This window comes from Chiloscyllium punctatum, chromosome 9, assembly GCF_047496795.1.
Source record: "Chiloscyllium punctatum isolate Juve2018m chromosome 9, sChiPun1.3, whole genome shotgun sequence".
In the NCBI taxonomy this organism is placed as follows: Eukaryota; Metazoa; Chordata; class Chondrichthyes; order Orectolobiformes; family Hemiscylliidae; genus Chiloscyllium; species Chiloscyllium punctatum.
The window spans coordinates 126,169,731-126,188,776 of record NC_092747.1 but is presented as its reverse complement, the minus strand read 5'-3'; the positions used below and the strand labels follow the sequence as shown (position 1 = coordinate 126,188,776).

The 19,046-nt window shown below is 39.7% G+C and overlaps 2 protein-coding genes across 5 annotated transcripts in view; one reads left to right on the top strand and one right to left on the bottom strand.

Moving 5' to 3' along the window:
• The first annotated feature begins 1,566 nt into the window (after positions 1 to 1,566).
• LOC140481664 (basic immunoglobulin-like variable motif-containing protein) overlaps positions 1,567 to 19,046 on the top strand; it is a 31,342-nt gene continuing 13,862 nt past the window's right edge. For both annotated transcript variants that reach the window (XM_072578213.1, XM_072578212.1), the window contains exons 1-5: positions 1,567 to 1,951; positions 6,054 to 6,183; positions 9,357 to 9,452; positions 11,343 to 11,447; positions 16,949 to 17,043. In XM_072578213.1, the coding sequence (XP_072434314.1) occupies positions 1,567 to 1,951; positions 6,054 to 6,183; positions 9,357 to 9,452; positions 11,343 to 11,447; positions 16,949 to 17,043 (811 nt within the window). The remainder of the gene's footprint in view (positions 1,952 to 6,053; positions 6,184 to 9,356; positions 9,453 to 11,342; positions 11,448 to 16,948; positions 17,044 to 19,046) is intronic.
• The window catches only part of LOC140481665 (homocysteine S-methyltransferase YbgG), a 64,777-nt gene continuing 47,638 nt past the window's right edge, over positions 1,908 to 19,046 (bottom strand). For all 3 annotated transcript variants that reach the window (XM_072578218.1, XM_072578217.1, XM_072578216.1), the window contains one exon: positions 1,908 to 2,029. In XM_072578218.1, coding sequence (XP_072434319.1) covers positions 1,908 to 2,029 — 122 coding nt within the window. The remainder of the gene's footprint in view (positions 2,030 to 19,046) is intronic.

The following is a 19,046-nucleotide window of genomic DNA, read 5'->3' as shown; positions in this document are numbered from 1 at the left end:
CAATAAATTCTGTGTCTTACAATTGTGTACTCCACAACCACCTGATGAAGGAGCAGCACTCTGAAAGCTAATGCTTCCAATTAAACCTGTGGGACTACAACCTGTTGGATTTGGAGGTGCCGGTGTTGTTTTTTTTTAACTTTGTCCACCCCTGTCCAACACCGGCAACTGCTTTGGTCTTCCATATTTAATTAGAGAAAAGCTCTTGATTAAGCAGAACTTAATGTCCAATAAGTAATGTGATAAATCAGAGACACTGGAGAGCAAGTGAAGTGGTTAAAAGAAGTGATGGTAAGTTAGAACTGAATATCATCAGCACATGTATCTTGATATTGTCAAGGGTCAGCATGTTGATGTGAAATGAGTGGTCCAACAATAAGTCCTTGGAGAAGTTCCAGTGGTAACAGTATGGGAGTGGGATAAAGCAGTCAGGTGCTTTCTGGCTATGACTATAAAGGAATGGAACTAAGAGAGGGCAGCAGAGGAGAAATGTTGGAAGTCAACTGCGAATGACTGCAGAAAGGGTGGGAAGTACAAATTCCCATGATTACAGTAATAAAGGATGTGATCAAAGACTTTGGTCAGGGTTGTTCCAGTATTACAGCTGTGCTGAAAACTTGATTAGAAAGTTTCTAACATTAAGTTGTGGGTTCAAAACTAAAATGGGCAATGTCATTTTAAAACCAGCTGCTGCTTTAAGATTGAAAACAGATGAAACTGTTTCTTTCAGAATCTAACCATTGATGCCACATGCTAAAAGCCAAATGGGAGAAGTCTGAAAGTAGCAGGTCAGGCAGGAGCTGTTTTACAGAAATATGGATTCAACATTTCCGAATGTAAGCTTTCATGACATTCTGAAAAGTTGGATCCATATTTCTGTATGGATGTTGTCTGACCTGCTGAGTATTTCCAGATTTTGTCTTTAGTTCAGATTTGCAACATGTGCAGCATTTTAGAAAAAAAGTATTGCAACCTGGAATGTACTTTGTTTTTCCAAGGTAATTTTTCTGGAGATGACACGTTGATCATCCTGGCTGAGAACTATTTTTTGATTTTAACCAGACAATTTTCAAACAAGTGTCTGACCTTTCTGAAGAGTGATTAACTTCCAAACTTTCCAGCACATTGAAATGGGAGTAAATAATTGCTCCATCTCTAAAGAATAGGTGCACTGTAAAATTTACTAGTTTGGTTAATTTCAGGCAAAAATTGCCCAAAGTCAATCAATAATGTTGTCACTTTATTGATTTGAACAGGATGCAGTTAGGTTCATAGTCATGAGATATTAGAATGATATGTACATTTTAATGAATAAATGTTTACAATTTTACAATATTTCTATAGAATTTGTGCTATTGATATATGTATTGTATATTGATTTTGTTTTTATTGTATTCTAAACTATTTCTTATCCATTCTATTTTCTTTTGGATTCAATTGCTGTGGAAGCATGAATAACTTGGAATGAAATGCATGAATTGTTAAAACAAATACTGAGTCGATTACAATTACTTGAGGAAGGCCACTTCAGTCTACCAAAGACAAGATACCTAAAAGCATCATTCAATGCCCAACTCTGTGGAACATCAGCCACCAAAGCCCACTGGAAAAATAAAAAGCATCAATGTAATTGATGAGCTTGCTGCTGGTGATTCACCAGGAACGTCTAATTCCAATCTTTTCTCCTGTTATGGTACTCCCTCTTTCAGCCGAAATTCCAGTGCAACAGGACATGGTCCGTGGATGTTTCCCGTGGTTAGGGCGCGGGAAGTGTTTTACAATGTCTGCTCGGATTATGGCTTGCTGAGTAAGGCAAGCATTATTGCCAATACACCATGTACTTCCAGTGATCCTACTCCAGTAAGAGATGGAACTTCTTCAACTGATTGTCCAGCACATCATTCAAGTTATGTTGACATTGACGTTGATGCTCCGGATGTAACCCATAGAGGTAATGCAAAGTTGGGTGCTATGCCTGTCAGCCATGTGGAACAGCCGCTTGCTTGGGAGATAGATACATCAGATTTTACTATAATAACAAATACAATGAAAAGTAGAACAGATGAGAAAATCCCACCAACAGTAAATTACTAGTTTATTGTTAATTTAATTCTTAACTAAAGATAAAATGTTGCAATGCAGCTATTTCTAATCTGGAAATTTTTAAAAAATCTTTATTATCTGAAGAATATCTGCCTTCTTTCTTATAATATTCTTTGACTTTTATGTTGATATCAATCAGTCATACTATCATATTTTCCATGTAAAGAACCTTTGTTTTATGCTTACATTTTACACTAATTGAGAGATCTTGTTTGAATATGTCCACCTGACCGTAATTGCCAACTTTGTTAACTTAAGATTGTTCCCTTCTTTTTCAGATCATGATTACATTTTTGACCAAATTGTGATTTTTTAAAAAAAATATATATATATTAGTACTAGACAGTGACACAAAATTGGTTGTGCTCTCACTGTGTTTAATTTCTAAATAGGACATCAGAAAGTGTTACCTTTTGTTATGAATGCCTTTCAATAATATCAGTTTTCTCAATCCACAATGTGCTCATTCTTTTCCAAGTCACTTGAGTGCATAGGCATCCTTTTGACATTATAAATAAATTAAAGCTGTTTTTATGCCTTTTCCGATTCCCCCATCATGATCTTGTATTAATTTAAGTAATTAAACTGTTATTGTGCAGATACACAGGAAATGCAAGTTCTCCGATTACATTTTACTTTTTAGAATTAAAGCAGTCAACATCAATAATTGAATAGATGTTTAAAATGGTTGAGGACTATTTCACGATACTTAATTAGGGAGAGGAATACTAATACAAAAGACTTGATTTCACTCAGCTCTACTCCCCTCTAATTGCTATTACTGAAATTTCAGTAAACCTCAACCTTCATGTCAAAAGGCCAGATTGTTAACGTGAGATTAACTGAACAATAAATAAATAAAAACTCCGATCTGGCAGCAACTGTGAAAAGTGAAACTGCGCTAAGGTACAGAATTGCCCTTTTAGAAGGGCGAGTCGCAGAATTCAATTAGGGTGCAAAACAAATTTTAAAAATCGGTTTTCCAATAGCAGATTAGAGTTCTGATTATTGAGTTCTTGCAAGTGTTCAGGCAAGTCATGTTAGGATGCCATGTACACTTATTAATACCAACCCACTAGAATTAGGTTTGCAGGGGCAATCTTCTTGGCCATACACAGGAGATGGTGTGTTCACAAACTGTACTATGTGAGCCTGGTGGGGAAAACTACTTCCTCCGAGCTCCAGTGAGCACAAACTGGCTCCTTTAAAAAAAAAACTGTATCTTTACATTAGGTTTTTGTGCAAAGTGTGAAGCCTGACTAAGTCAACAAGCTTACAAGAAATCCTTGTTATGTATACTCATGTCTTTTGTTTTTAAATGTTGACTGTGAAAGATCTTTAAAAGCCTGGTTGAGCCTGTCTAAGTTGGACAGCCACAGTAATTGAAGACCAAGGCTGGACCTACAGACCCGGGAATGGAAGTAGGATCAAGTGAAGAGTAGCATCATTGAAAGGATTAGTAGACATGGGAGATTGAAGAGAACACAGGACGCTGGAGACTACTTTTTGTGGGGTTATTGCAGTGGAGAGGGGTAGAAAGTGATTGTCTCCTACATTGGCTTGCAGAGGATATATAGTACAAATGGATGGTTCCTGGACAGTGCAAACAAACCTAACAGGGAATTTAAACACCAATTGAAAAATATTAGTGTGTCAGCATTTAGTTGTGATCAAATTGCAGAGTTCAGATGCACAAAGTCTAAATTCCCAAAGCTAATACCAACCATGACCCATGTATTTAATTGCATGTGTATTTCTTTATTTAAGGAATGATGTAAATGTGATGCGGGCAGTTGAGGCGGTTCTAAGATTGACATCTGGACTGTCTTCAAACTCAACAGACTGGCCTTGTTTCCACTGGAGGTTAGAGTGTGGGGTGACAATTGAAATATGTAGTATCCTGAATGGTCTCAACAAGATGATGTGAAGAGGATTTTTGTTTTCTTCTTGAGTGAATCCAGAACTAGGGGACACTGGCCTAAAAGGGCGAACTGAATTTTAAAACAGTTGAGTGGATTTTATTCCCATCTGAGGTTTGTGCAACTTTGAACTATCTCTCTGCAGGAGTAACTGAATATTTTTACAGTGTACTAATTAGATTCTTGTTTGGCAAGGGAGTCCAAGGTTACTGGAGTTTTTAGGGGAATGTGGAATTTGAAACACGAACAGATCAGCCAGTATTTTCTTCAGTGGTGGAACAGGGCCAAGGGACTGAGTGACCTATTTCTGCTCCTAGATTGTACTTTCATATGCTCAATTATTCGAAAAGACCACTTTTCTGATTGGTTTGCTCTCTTTTTTTATTCTCCTATGTGTTTATTAAGAGTCGTTGATTAATAGTTTCACAGCACAATAGAGGCCATATGTCTGTGCTAGTTATTAAACACCAATCTACTGTAATCCCATTTTCCAGCACTTGGCCTGTAACCTTGTGTGCTAAGGCATATCAAGTATTCATCTACATGCTACTAATATGTTTTTGAGGTGTCTCCTTTCCATCAGTGAGTTCCAGATATCTGCCACTCTCTGCATGAAAATATTTTTCTTTAGATTCCTTCTAAACCTCCAGCCCCCTGGTTATTCACCCCTCTGCCAAGAGGAAAGCTTTCTTCCTATCTACTCTATCTATGTCCCTCATAATTTTATATACCTCAATCAGGTCCTTCCCTCATTCTTTCATCCTCAAAGGAAAGCCACTCCAGCCTATAAAGTCTCTCTCCACAGCAGAAATGCTGCAACACATACCATTTTACCTGTGGCCTAAGTGACATTTTTTATATATGTATATATCTCCATCATCTCCTTGTTGTTGTATTCAATGCCTGGACTAAAATATCTCACATGCCTTAACTGCCTATCTTCCTGCCCTGTCTTCAGGGATCTATAGACATACACACTAAAGTCCCTCTCAATCCTGGTGTACTTCCAGCTGCCTTACTATTTGTTTATTCCCTTGCCTTGTTAGTCCTCCCAAAATGCATGATCTTCTATTTTTCAGGATTGAATTCCATTTGTCACTGTTCTCCCTATCATCCTGTAGTTTAAGGTTTTCCAAAATTACCAATTTTTGTACCATCTACAAATTAACTGATCATCCCTTCGACCTTCACGTTTAGATCATTAATGTAAATTAGAGCCAGCAAGGGACCCCAGCACCAGAACCTGTATGGTTCATCCATTGGATACAGGCTTTCAGCCATTAAAACATACTTCCTGCCACTAAGTCAATTTTGAATCCAATGTGTTGAATTGCCCTGGATCTTATCATACCTTGTCAAAAGCCTCCCTGAAGTCGATGATGATTACATGCACTACACTAGCCACTAGGTCACTACCCTCATCCCCACACCTAGTCGCTACCTGACAAAACTAACATGATCTCCCCCTAACGAAACAATGCTATCCTTGATTAATCATTGCCCCACCATGCTGAAATTAATCAGGTCCCTCAGTTTTTTCCAATATTTTTGCCACAACTGACATTAGACATGCTGGCCTGTAGCTTCCTGGTTTATCACTAACATTGGCTGTTTTTAGTGTCCTGGCTTCTCCTGTACCTAGAGAGGATTTAAAAATTAATGTCAGAGCCCAAATGAGCCTGAGCCCATTTGGGTTTTGGGATCTATCCACTCCCAAAGCTGCCAGTCCCTCTTCCTTCTCAAAGTTAATTTGTTCAAGTATATCACAGTCCCTTTCCTGATTTTAACACCTCCTTATCCTTCTCTGATGAATACAGATGTAAAGTCCCCATTTAAAACCTCCTCTACATTGTCCAGCTCTGCACACATACTGCCACTTTGGTCCCTAATAGGCCCACTCTTCCCTGGTTACCCTTTTGCTCTGAACATACTTTTTCTGATTCTACCCACATAGCCTCATGTAATCTTAATTCCATTGCAATCCCTGTTCCATTAATCCTAAAGTAAGATTGAACTTTTTGTCTTTTGCAGGTAGCTTAAAGAAACAAGCTGCAAAAAAGATGAAACCATTGGAAAACCATAACAAAAAATACAATGATTCCTCTCTGTATACAGTCCTGGAAGAAATGAAACAGCGCAAAGTTTTAGATCTTAGGAGATGGTCAGTATTATATCACTTTTACCAGTAATGTGTTTTACTGAATCTTCAGTAACCATAATTTGAGTAGTAACTGTGTGTGTGTGTGTGTGTGTGTGTGTGTGTCTATATAATGAAGATTGTGGTGCTGGAAAAGCACAGCCGGTCAGGCAGTGTCTGAGGAGCAGGATAAGCTCTTCCTCAGGAATGAGGGGATGGTCCAGTCGAGTACTCATTCGGCTGAACTGGTCTTCATCCTCGATGATTTCTCCTTCGAATCCTCCCACTTTCCCCAAACCAAAGGGGTAGCCATGAGTACCTGCATGGGCCACAGACATGCCTGTCTTTTTATCGGTTATGTGAAACAGTCCACCTTCTATAGTTACACCACCACCATTCCCCACCTTTTCCTCTGCTACATCGATGACTGTATCGTGCCAAGAGGAGGTTGAACAGTTCATCAGCTTCATAAACACATTCCACCCTGACCTCAAATTCACCTGGACCATTTCGGATACCTCCCTCCCCTTTCTGGACCTCTCTACTTTCGTTTCCAGCAACCGTCTCAACAGTAACATCTACTTCAAATCTACAATGCATCATCCTCTGCCATTTTTGTCACCTACACACCAACCCCACCATCGGGGATATATTCCCCTCCCCACCCTATCTGCATTCCACAGAGACCATACCCTCCATGACTCCCTTTTTAGGTCCACGCCACACCCCCCCACCCCTCCCGACACCATCACCACGCCAACCCACCTGAACTCTCTCAACACCTTCCCCTGCCACCACAACAAGTGCAAAACCTATGCCTACCTCCCCCTCACTTTCGTCCAAGGCCTCAAATGATCCTTCCACATCCAACAGAGATTTATCTGTACTTGCATGTGTGTCATCTGCTGTGTCCATTGCTCTTGATGTGGTCTCCTCGACATTGTGGAGACACTGCCCTCTTGAATTGTCCTGCCTATCTACTTTCCCATCTATCCACTCCATCCTCCCCTCCGACCAATCATCTTCACCCCCATCTTTGTCTACCTATCATAGTCCCAGCTACCTTCTCCTCCTCCACCCCCTCATTCCTGATGAAGAGCTTGTGCTTGAACTGTCGACTCTCCGGCTCCTCTGCTGCCTGACCTGTGCTTTTCCAGCACCACACTCTTCTATTCTGATCGCCAGCATCTACAGTCCCCACTTTCTCTGCATGTGTGATATATGACACAAATACACATCAGATATATTTTTAATCCTTTGTAGACTTGGGCCATTTCACAAATTTGAAGGCAATATATAAAAGTTATAAACTTCAAATGGATGACGTTTCTTTCCTTTTTAAGTATATAGTGATAATTGTAATAGGTCTGTGTATCCCGTGGGCATCAGTTAAAGGAAATATGTTGTATTTTCTTCTTTTCATTATAATAGCATTTCCTCTGAAATGTTTCTAATAATAATAGATTAGTGTGTTCACTGATTATTCCTGTTCTATTTAGTGTTTTATTTTGGTACAGATATGGGAAAACTAATTGCATTGTTCTGTTTACTGTATCTCCAGCTGGTGTTAACCTTATGAACTTGGCAGGAGAAAACAAACAGCCAAAATTTAAAGATTCAGGAAAGGATTCAAAAGACATAGAAATTATAGGCCAGTAAAGCACAAGGGAGGTTGGCATGGGTGGTTGATATCTATTTTAATGCACAAAGTCTAATGAAAAAGTCAGATGAGTTGAGGGCACAAAGTAAAATGGGGGATATGATGTAATTGCTGTCTCTGAAACATGGGTGAGTGTGTGGCAGGATTAGAAGCTCAATATTCCAGGATATAGGGTCTTCAGGTGAGACAGGAAATGAGGTAAAAGAGGACGGGGTGTTATCATATTAAACAGGAAATTAATTACAGCAGTAATCTCAAAGGTGAAATGAAGCCTTGTGGGTAGAACTTTATATTTAAAAAAAACAAAAAGGAGTAATCATGTTGCTGGGACTGTACTGGAGGCTCCCTAACAGTCTAGGAGAAATAGAAGAGCAGATATATAGGCAATTTTCAGAAGTCTAAAAATAATAGGGTAGTTAGATTAAGCAACTTTAATTTCCTCCACATTAACTGAGATAGTCATACTGTGAAAGGTTTAGTGGAAGCAGAAGTTTTAAAATACATCCAGAAAAGCTTTTAAGCCAAAATCTAAAGGCTCTACAAGAGTGGGAACAGTCCTTGACTTAATTTTAGGTATTGAAGCCAGACAAGTGGTTGAATTGTGGGCGGCACGGTGGCACAGTGGTTAGCACTGCTGCCTCGCAGCGCCGGAGACCCGGGTTCAATTCCCGCCTCAGGCGACTGACTGTGTGGAGTTTGCACGTTCTCCCCGTGTCTGCATGGGTTTCCTCCGGGTGCTCCGGTTTCCTCCCACAGTCCAAAGATGTGCAGGTTAGGTGAATTGGCCATGCTAAATTGCCCGTAGTGTTAGGTAAGGGGTAGATGTAGATGTAGATGTAGATGTAGGGGTATGGGTGGGTTACGCTTCGGCGGGCCGGTGTGGACTTGTTGGGCCGGAGGGCCTGTTTCCACACTGTAAGTAATCTAAAATTATCAGTGGAGGACCATTTTGCAGACAGCAATGATAACACTGTTAGATTTGATATCCTTATGGAAAAGGACCAGGATGGGCCTGAAATCTAAGCTCTAAACTGGAAAAGGCCAATTTTTAATAAGAGCAGGTATGATTTGGCCTGATCAAAAATGTGGTATTTAAGGAAGCAAGCATGGTGTAGGATGACGAGAAAGACGTTTTATCTCAGTGATACTGTGGTCTCTGAAGACACGTTGCCAATGGTGGGGTAAAGGAAAACAGATTCAAGTCAGAAAAACTGAGAGTTGATGGGTACAGTTTGTTGGTATGATATGCAAACAATACTTCATGAAATATGAGCATGCAAGAAACTACTTTGACTTGTTTTCCTCCCCTTCTAACCCACATAACTTTATCATAAATTGTTGATCGTTAACCTTGCCCAGGTGAGAAACGTTTGTTCGTATATATCTCTATTCCGAACGCATCCTTGCACTTGTATTTGAACTCAATATTAACTTAATTTCCCCCATTACATCATCTAAAGTTAAAGCCTCCAGGATAGTGTTTAATAGAAATGGAAAAGGATGGATTGATCCATAATTTTACTCTTTCCTGTTTCAGGTATTGCATCAGTCGTCCACAGTACAAGACTTCATGTGGAATTTCCTCTTTAGTTTCATGCTGGAATTATTTATTTAGTACATGTGGAACAGGAAGGTATAGCTACTCTTTTTCATATGCAGAGTATCAGTATCAACACTTGATTTTGAAAAGGCTGTTCTGCTTGTGTTATATATAGCTTTCAGTGACTGGCATTTTCGGAGAATATTGACACACAGCATTTCTTGTACTAGAATAATATTTTCTTCTGTGGTACAATGAATACTAAGCCCTTTTTAATGTTCTTTTTATCTGGTACATTGTAGAAGGTGGAACTTGATTGGTGCAATGGGGAGCTGTATCATGTAATAATGAGACATAAGTTCAGAGCTACCATTTGTGAACTGTAAGATTTCTTAAAAATCAGGTACAATTACAACGTTTAAAAGGCACCTGGATGGGTACATGAATAGGAAGGATTTAGAGGGGTATGGCCAATTGCTGGCAAACGGGATGAAATCCGTTTAGGATTGTTGGTTGGCATGGACAAGTTGGACCAAAGATCTATTTCCAAGCTGCGTGTCTCTGACTCTAATACATCTATAGATGTTGAAAATCTATTTCATAAATGAAATATTGGAAATATTCATTGGATCAGATAGCATCTGTGGAGGGTAAGTAGTGATGACATTTAGGAACAGTAGTATTTCATCAGAACTGATGAATGCTATAGATTAACAATGACAAGCACGTTTATATAGTGTCTTTAAATAGTAGAATGTCTTGAGCTGCTTAATGATGGTCATATCACTGTGTTAAACAAGAAACTATCATGACAGATGCTTAGACATGATGTAGGTTTCAAAGAGCATCTGAAAAGGAGGGCAGCCTGGTTTAAGGAATGAACTTCAGAGGTATAGGCCAGAATGGAGGAACATTGAGATCTCATTTGTTTGTCAGACTGGAGGCCAAGGAGGCATTTTAAAATGAAGTCATTGTTGGGCTAAGAGCTAGTCTAGGTGAATAAGTGTGGGGCGATGGGTCACAAATCTTGTTGAGAGCTAAGGTTCAGGCAAAACAGTTTGAATGTGCACCTTTATACAGGGTATAGATGTAGAGATGGACCAGGAGAGCATTGGAATAGTCAGTGCTAGAGTAAACACAGATATGGATGAATCGTTTCAGCAGCAGCAACTGATCAAAAGTAGAATGGAGTGAGTGATATTATGGAAATGTCTTCATAGTCTTGGTGATGTGCTTCAAACAACATTTTTGCCACACCAAGACTGTGAACAGTCTGACTCAGCTTGAAACAGTAGCTAGTGGAGTGAATGGTGGCTAGGCAATAAAATATGTTGTGGAATCCAAAGGCAGCAGCTTCAATTAATCCACAGTAAGGGGAAATTTACATTTGATATTGAATGTCGAAAATGCATTGTGACAAGTGAGACATTAAAAGTAGCCAAAAGAAGCAATGGTGCTGTAGAGGTGAATGTCATCAGTTTAAAGGGAGGAACAATTCAGGAAAAAGGGCGTGGAAGGAAAAATAGCCTGGGATTAAGTAGAAGGTGGGGGAATTTATTCATTTTGACAAAAGGAAGCAATAATGAGAGAAATAAAAAAATGTGTAAATAGTTGCAATACAATAGCCAAGGAAGCGAGGAAAATATAGTAAAATAGCCAATGTTGTATGTGACCTTTTTAAATAGATTTTAATAAAATCACAATTTGTCACATTGGAATATATGTTGAAAGTAAAAATTAACCAGAGAGGCATACATTTTCAAAGGGTAGATTAACAGGATTCATCCTAATCATCCTCTTATGAGAATAGCACAAGCTAAATCCAACAACATTCTTAATTTGTATTGCTATTTAAGTAGAAATAAAATCTGCTTTGCTTAGATTTAAAAACACCATGTTCTAAAAAGATAGACAATTGTGATCTTTTGGGCAAGATGTCGCTGTTTGTGATAATATAAAGTTGTACTGTGATGTTTTCCACAGTCTTCCACCAATTACCCAGGAGGAAGCATTACATATCTTGGGTTTCCAGCAACCCTATGAAGATATCAGATTCGGGCCCTTTACAGGAAATGCAACACTAATGAGGTAAGTCATTGTAGGTGAATCAAAGCTTTAATTAATTAGAATTGTAGGGAAAAAAAATTACAATTTACTCGATGACACACACACACTTTTGTCATTATGACTTCAGTACTGTCTGCACTCCCTGCCATCAGCCATACCACCGTTCTGTTCTTTATGACGTTTCCTACTAGCAAAGTAACTTTGCTTCTTGAAAGGTGAGCAAGCTATCATACTTTATAATATTTTATAGCACATTCACAAAATGTGTTAATTTTAATTTAATAATTTTAAGAGCAAGTCAAGTTTATGGATGTTTACACTACTTGTATTATACATTATTCCAGTGTATTTTCTCAGTGTTTCCATCCTGATGGCTATTTGTTCATTATTCACATATGTCAACTTGAAAGGATGGTCATTACCTTTTTTTCAGCACTAGGAAATATGAGACATTTGTTCTTAACTGCTAAGTCTAAAACCTCAAGTGAACATTGCATTGGGACTTAGGTCATTAAATATTGATGCTTCAATTCAGAGAATCCCCACAGTGTGGAAATAGGCCATTTGGCCCATCAAGTCCACATCAATCCTCCAAAGATTAATCCTCCAAAGATTAACCCACCCAGACCCATTCCCCTACTCTATTATTCTACAGTTACCCCTAACTAATGCACCTAACCTTTGCATCCCTGAACAGTATGGACACTTTAGCATACCCAATTCACCTAACCTGCACATCTTTGGACTGTGGGAGGAAAACAGAGCACCCAGAGGAAACCCACACAGACACGGGGAGAATGTGCAAACCCTCACAGTCAGTGGCCCGAGGCTGGAATCGAACCCAGGTCTCTGGTGCTGTGAGGCAGCAGTGCTAACCACAGAGCCACCATTCCATCTTATTGTTCTCCTAACCTTTATATTTCATATTTCTTTTAAGTGTAAAAATTTTTAAAGCGTTGTAACATTTTTGTAGTAGATGTAAACTACACAAAACTCTTTTTTTTTTCCAGGATGGGGATAGACTTTTGGTGAATTCATGTCTTTCAAGCTTGTCAAATAAATTGAAGCAGCAGCTAAAACTGTCTGATGTTGGCTGTCTGATTTCTTGATGGTTAAGAATAACAATGCTGTAACATAATTAAAGAGATGAGGGACATGAAATTCAACGGCAAAGTTATGATTAGAGTTTTATTTGGATCCTAACAGCTATAAATTTAAAATATAAATGTATATACTTTTGTGTGTAAAAGAGACAAAGTATATAGTTTGGTTTTAGAATGATGATCAAGTTGTGATATATTTTTGTTTTTTCTTCCCAATTATCCTTCTTGCTGCGAAGCTTCAGATGTCCCCAGGCACTGACCCACTTAGGCATTATTGCTGTGTGAACCTTTGTAGAAATTTAAATAACCAAAATAGTAAAATAGTTCCACCTGATGTGTGCAAACTGGTATTTCCACCAGAGTTGCTGAACAATGATAGAAACCAGATACTTGTCTCTCGGTGAGAGAGGGTCACTAGCAATGTTAGGAAGTTATTATGTTCAATTGAAGTGCACCTGTCATCATGGGTGATATACCTTCTGTGCTGTAATGTTGGATGATTCTTTCCCAACTGAAATCACTTCACAGCATAGACTGTGACTATAATAAGGTCACTAATTTAAAACAATGATACTGAGAATTTTATATCTAATGTGATTTTGTTGTAGGCAATATTTTTAAATTTTGACTTAGTTATTGAGATGAAAAGCATGGTCCAACCCTTTCATGCCAACCAGATATCGTAAATTAAACCAATCCCATTTGCCAGCACTTGGCCCACATCCTTCTCAACCCTTCCCATTCATATACCCATCCAGATGTCTTTTTTAAATGTTGTAATTGTACCAGCCTCCACCCACCTCCCCGGCAACTCTTTCCATACACGAACCACCTTCTGTGAAAAAGTTGGCCCTTAGGTCCCTTTTTAAATCTATCCCCTCACCTTAAACCTATGCCCTCTAGTTCTGGAATCCCCCACCCCAGGGAAGAGACCTTGTCTACTTACCATGCCCCTCATGATTTTATAAACCTCGAGAAGGTCACCTCTCAGCCTCCCCAATAGCTCAAACCCTCCAACATTGTAAATCTTTTCTGAACTATTTCAAGTTTCACAATATCTCTCCGATAGGAGGGAGACCAGAATTGCATATGTTATTCCAAACGTTGCCTTAACAATGTCCTGTACAGCCACAACATGACCTCCCAACTCCTACACTCGATGCCCTGGCCAGTAAAGGAAAGCATACCAAATGCTGCCTTCACTATCCTATCTTCCTGCAACTCCATTTCCAGGTGCTATGAACCTGCACCCCAAGATCTTTGTTCAGCAACACTCATTGAGAATGTTGGTCTTTTTTTTTAAGAACAAGTATTCAGCTAGCTCTCCCCTCATCCCTATTTAATTGGTATGGCAATTAGCTCTGTATCAGTTTCTTGGCATGTGTTTTCAAAATTTAAAATAGAATTCACTTAGTTGTATAACTAATTATTTCTCAGAAGTTTTTTGCTATCTGATTATTAATTGACATACCTCATTACACAAGAAGGGTGGTGGCAGCTACCTGTCTCCTGAGAGAGATTGCGTATTTGTGGGTAGAAGAAAACTCCCACCAATCATCTTGTCTTTGACTGGTTCAAAGGGCCGAATGGTTTTTGTGATAGATAACTAACCACAATTGAATTTAAAGAAGAAGCTTTGTTTGAACAAGATAGAGTTTATTACATGAGCTACTAGTTATAAGTCCCATTAGTTTGCTAGACAGCCATTCTAAAACTATGAAGAGACCAGTGCATACAAGTTTACAGTTCCTGAGATCTTAAGACATTCTGCCTTATTCCCACACAAGGCCAATATTACATCGACAAATTGATGGAGCTTAATGTCGTATCCAACATTGAGTCGTAGAGATGTACAGCATGGAAACAGATCCTTCGGTCCAACCCGTCCATGCTGACCAGATATCCCAACCCCATCTAGTCCTACCTGCCAAGACCCGGCCCATATCCCTCCAAACCCTTCCGATTCATATACCCATCCAAATGCCTCTTAAATGTTGCAATTGTACCAGCCTCCACCACATCCTCTGGCAGCTCATTCCACACGTGTACCACCCTCTGCGTAAAAAAAGTTGCCCCTTAGGTCTCTTTTATATCTTTCCCCTCTCACCCTAAACCTATGCCCTCTAGTTCTGGACTCCCTGACCCCAGGGAAAAGACTTTGTCTATTTACCCTATCCATGCCCCTCATAATTTTGTAAACCTCTATAAGGTCACCCCCTCAGCCTCCGACGCTCCAGGGAAAACAGCCTCAGCCTGTTCAGCCTCTCCCTGTAGCTCAGATCCTCCAACCCTGGCAACATCCTTGTGAATCTTTTCTGAACCCTTTCAAGTTTCATAACATCTTTCCGATAGGAAGGAGACCAGAATTGCACGCAATATTCCAACAGTGGCCTAACCAATGTCCTGTACAGCCGCAACATGACCTAACTCCTGCACTCAATACTCCGACCAATAAACAAAAGCATACCAAACACCACCTTCACTATCCTATCTACCTGTAACTCCACTTTGAAGGAGCTATGAACCTGCACTCCAAGGTCTCTTTGTTCAGCAACACTCCCTAGGACCTTACCATTAGGTGTAGAAGTCCTGCTAAGATTTGCTTTCCCAAAATGCAGCACCTCGCATTTATCTGAATTAAACTCCATCTGCCACTTCTCAGCTCATTGGCCCATCTGGTGCAGATCCTGTTGTAATCTGAGGTAACCCTCTTCGCTGTCCACTACACCTCCAATTTTGGTGTCATCTGCAAACTTACTAACTGTACTTCTTATGCTCACATCCGAATCATTTATGTAAATGACAAAAAGTAGAGGACCCAGCCCCGATCCTTGTGGCACTCCACTGGTCACAGGCCTCCAGTCTGAAAAACAACCCTCCACCACCACCCTCTGTCTTCTACCTTTGCGCCAGTTCTGTTTCTAAATGGCTAGTTCTCCCTTTATTCCATGAGATCTAACCTTGCTAATCAGTCTCCCATGGGGAACCTTGTTGAACGCCTTACTGAAGTCCATATAGATCACATCTACTGCTCTGCCCTCATCAATCATCTTTGTTACTTCTTCAAAAAACTCAATCAAGTTTGTGAGACATGATTTCCCACGCACAAAGCCATGTTAACTATCTCGAATCAGTCCTTGCCTTTTCAAATACATGTACATCCTGTCCCTCAGGATTCCCTCCAACAACTTGCCCACCGAGGTCAGGCTCACCGGTCTACAGTTCCCTGGCTTGTCTTTACTACCCTTCTTAAACAGTGGCACCACGTTTGCCAACCTCCAGTCTTCCGGCACCTCACCTGTGACTATCGATGATACAAATATCTCAGCACGAGGCCCAGCAATCACTTCTCTAGCTTCCCACAGAGTTCTCGGGTACACCTGATCAGGTCCTGGGATTTATCCACCTTTTAACCGTTTCAAAACATCCAGCACTTCCTCCTCTGTAATCTGGACATTTTGGAAGATGACATCATCTATTTCCCTACAGTCTATATCTTCCATATCCTTTTCCACAGTAAATACTGATGCAAAATATTCATTTAGTAGCGCCCCCATTTTCTGTGGCTCCACACAAAGGCCGCCTTGCTGATCTTTGAGGGCCCCTATTCTCTCCCTAGTTACCCTTTTGTCCTTAATTCTAAGGGTTTTTACAAAATATATTAAGGAGAATCCAATTTGCCAAAGCTATCGCATGTCCCTGTTTTGCCCTCCTGATTTCCCTCAAGTATATTAACATGAACCCTTTGGGAACATAGCATCGATTACTGTTGGATAAGGTTATAAAACATCAGCTGCTGTGACTCAGGAGCCATGTATTGTAAAAGAAGATTGTGGGGGGACAAGAGGATGTGTTGAGGACATGGGTTCAAAAGGCTTTGTTTTGTAATATGGTCACAGATGTCATCTGATTAATTGGGCCATTGTGATTGAACATTGAAGTTAACTTTTAGTTACAAAAAAAATTAAATGTTGCCCCTTCCCAACATCTTCAAAATACCAGAACTCATTCATTTCATTTTTGATAAAGTGAGCTTACTGTGCTCATGTCAATGTTTGCTTTTGGTAAATTAACAACTGAATAAAATTATTTTATATAAGATGTTTCTCAGAGCTGCGACAATATTGTGAATGCAAATGTATTTAATCATTCCAAGGAATTTCCTAACTTAATAAATACTTTGGCAGAGTAGTTGTAATTTAAGAAAAAGTGCACTAGATTCTCCTAACAAAAGTTTTGATCTGCTGTGATGGAATCTATCCTGTAGCAAATGTGCAGGATGAGAAGGATTATTGCGATCCACCTGGCCTGTTCCAGATAAATGTTACCATTCATCTAGAATTCCTTGGATCAAAACTAAATTATTTAATTTATGTTTGTATTGATATTAAAATATTTCTTTTCTGCTGCTTTTCACAGATGGTTCAGACAGCTGAATGAGCATTTTCACATGAGAGGCTGTTCGTATGTTCTATACAAACCACATGGGAAAAATAGAACAGCTGGAGAAACTGGTACTTGAAGTGCATTATGCATTAATCTATTAACAATTGCATGGACTTGCCTGCATTATAAAAAGTCAATGTGCTGATGTGAGGCAACATCTATGAAATAGCTTCTATCAAAAATAATCTACTTGTCATCGCAAAGGATATTGATTTCACAAACGAAACATTTTGCACCTTTTAATATCATGTCTGAGGTTAGGCATAGTATGAGCATGATGTAGTTTCACAAAGAGAGAACAAGAGGGCAAAGGTCTTTGTTGAAGAGCTGAATGCAGTGAAAGATGAAAGTGTGAGCCATGACAACCTTGGGACTGAGAGGTGGTGGTGCTGCTGATTGGGCCATCCTTGACATTGAAATGCTGGAAAGTTTCTGGTCAATCTTAGACCAGATAGTATACCGATTTATTCGTGGTGTTGCCAAGGGAGTACAGCGGAATGGCAATTTTCATGGTTTGTTTTTGTCACCCAATCAGAAAGCTGCAAAATCGATCGACGGTGCAACTGGATGGATCTGGTATTGAACAACATTTAATAAATAATTGGGGAATGCTAAGAATTACACCAGAAACTAATTTAAGATTACTTATTGGGTTTGCAGTGGATGAATGTGTGCATACTATAAGCTACACATATTATCACACACAGCCGTGCTTTATGTGGGCCAAAGGAATTTTGAACCTACACTGCACTCTTTTCATTGCAGGGGGTGAAGAAGAAAGTGTCATAGAGATCGGTAACTTGCTGATCAATCTCTGCACCTTCATGGTCTTGTTCTCAGACCAGGCAGGTAGACTACAATAGAGGCTGACTGTTCTACTGCGTTGCCATGTAAGGTGGCTCAGTGATCAGTCAACTGCTGCCTCAGTGTCAGGGAACCGGGTTTCAATCTAGCCTTGGGCAACAGTCTGTCTGTGTGGGGTTTGCACATTCCCCCAGTGTCTGCATGGGTTTCCTCTCACAGTTTGAAGATCTCCAGGTTAGGTATTTTGGCTGTGCTAAATTTCCCACCATGTCCAGAGATGTGCTGTGCTGGTGGATTAGCCATGGGGAATGCAGAGTTACAGGGGTGGGGATAGGGTTGGGGGTGGGTGTCTGTGTGGGTTGCTCCTCAGGATTGGTGCAGACTCTATTCATCTAATGGCCTGCTTCCACGCTGTAGAGACTCTGATTCTATGAACTGATAGCCTGACCAATCAGCACTCCTTCCTCATGCTGTAGAAATTTGTCCTTTTTGTTTTCCCCAAGTCCGTTTCTAGCATCCTGATCCTGATGAGTGCAAGATGAAAATATTCACCTTAACTTTTTTAAGCAACATTTCAGTTCTGTACTATCAAGAGATGATGTATTTCTATCTCCATGGATTCTGCCAGACCTGCAAAATATTATCAGCACCTTGTTTTTATTTTGCATTTCTAGCATCCATGGCATTTTGCTGTGTATAAATTTCTATGTTCCAGCACCCCACACGAGTAAATTAACCATATTCTGCTTTTACTGCTAGCTATCTTTCAGAGTTGAACTGTCAGGAGTTGCAATTTAGTGCTATCGTCTCCTGATACATAGGGAGCTGTGTATATACTATCCACCTTTTCTTTCTCTTCTCTCTTCCTCAATGTTAGACTGTATTCTGCTGGGTACAATTTCATAGGTACCCTTACTGTCTTGCCTAACTGTGTGTGACCAATGACAATGTTGGGAATATTGCACACAAAGCTATATTGTTCTTGGCAAATGTGATTGCACTGCCAGAAGTAATTTGTTGTTGGGTCAGGAGTGGGAACTCCAAAAGGTTTTGTTTATTTTTGCCTCTACTTCCCAAAACCTACTTTGCAAAACAAGAGGCTTTTCCAACACTCCAGTTAACCCGATAATCTCAATTTTATTTTCTATACTATGGCCATGACAAATTTAATTTCTGTGATAATCTACTGGAACATAATGATAACAGCTTAACTTACTGCAGGGTGAATATAGGATCTTGTAATATAGTTGGATGTTTATTTATGGTT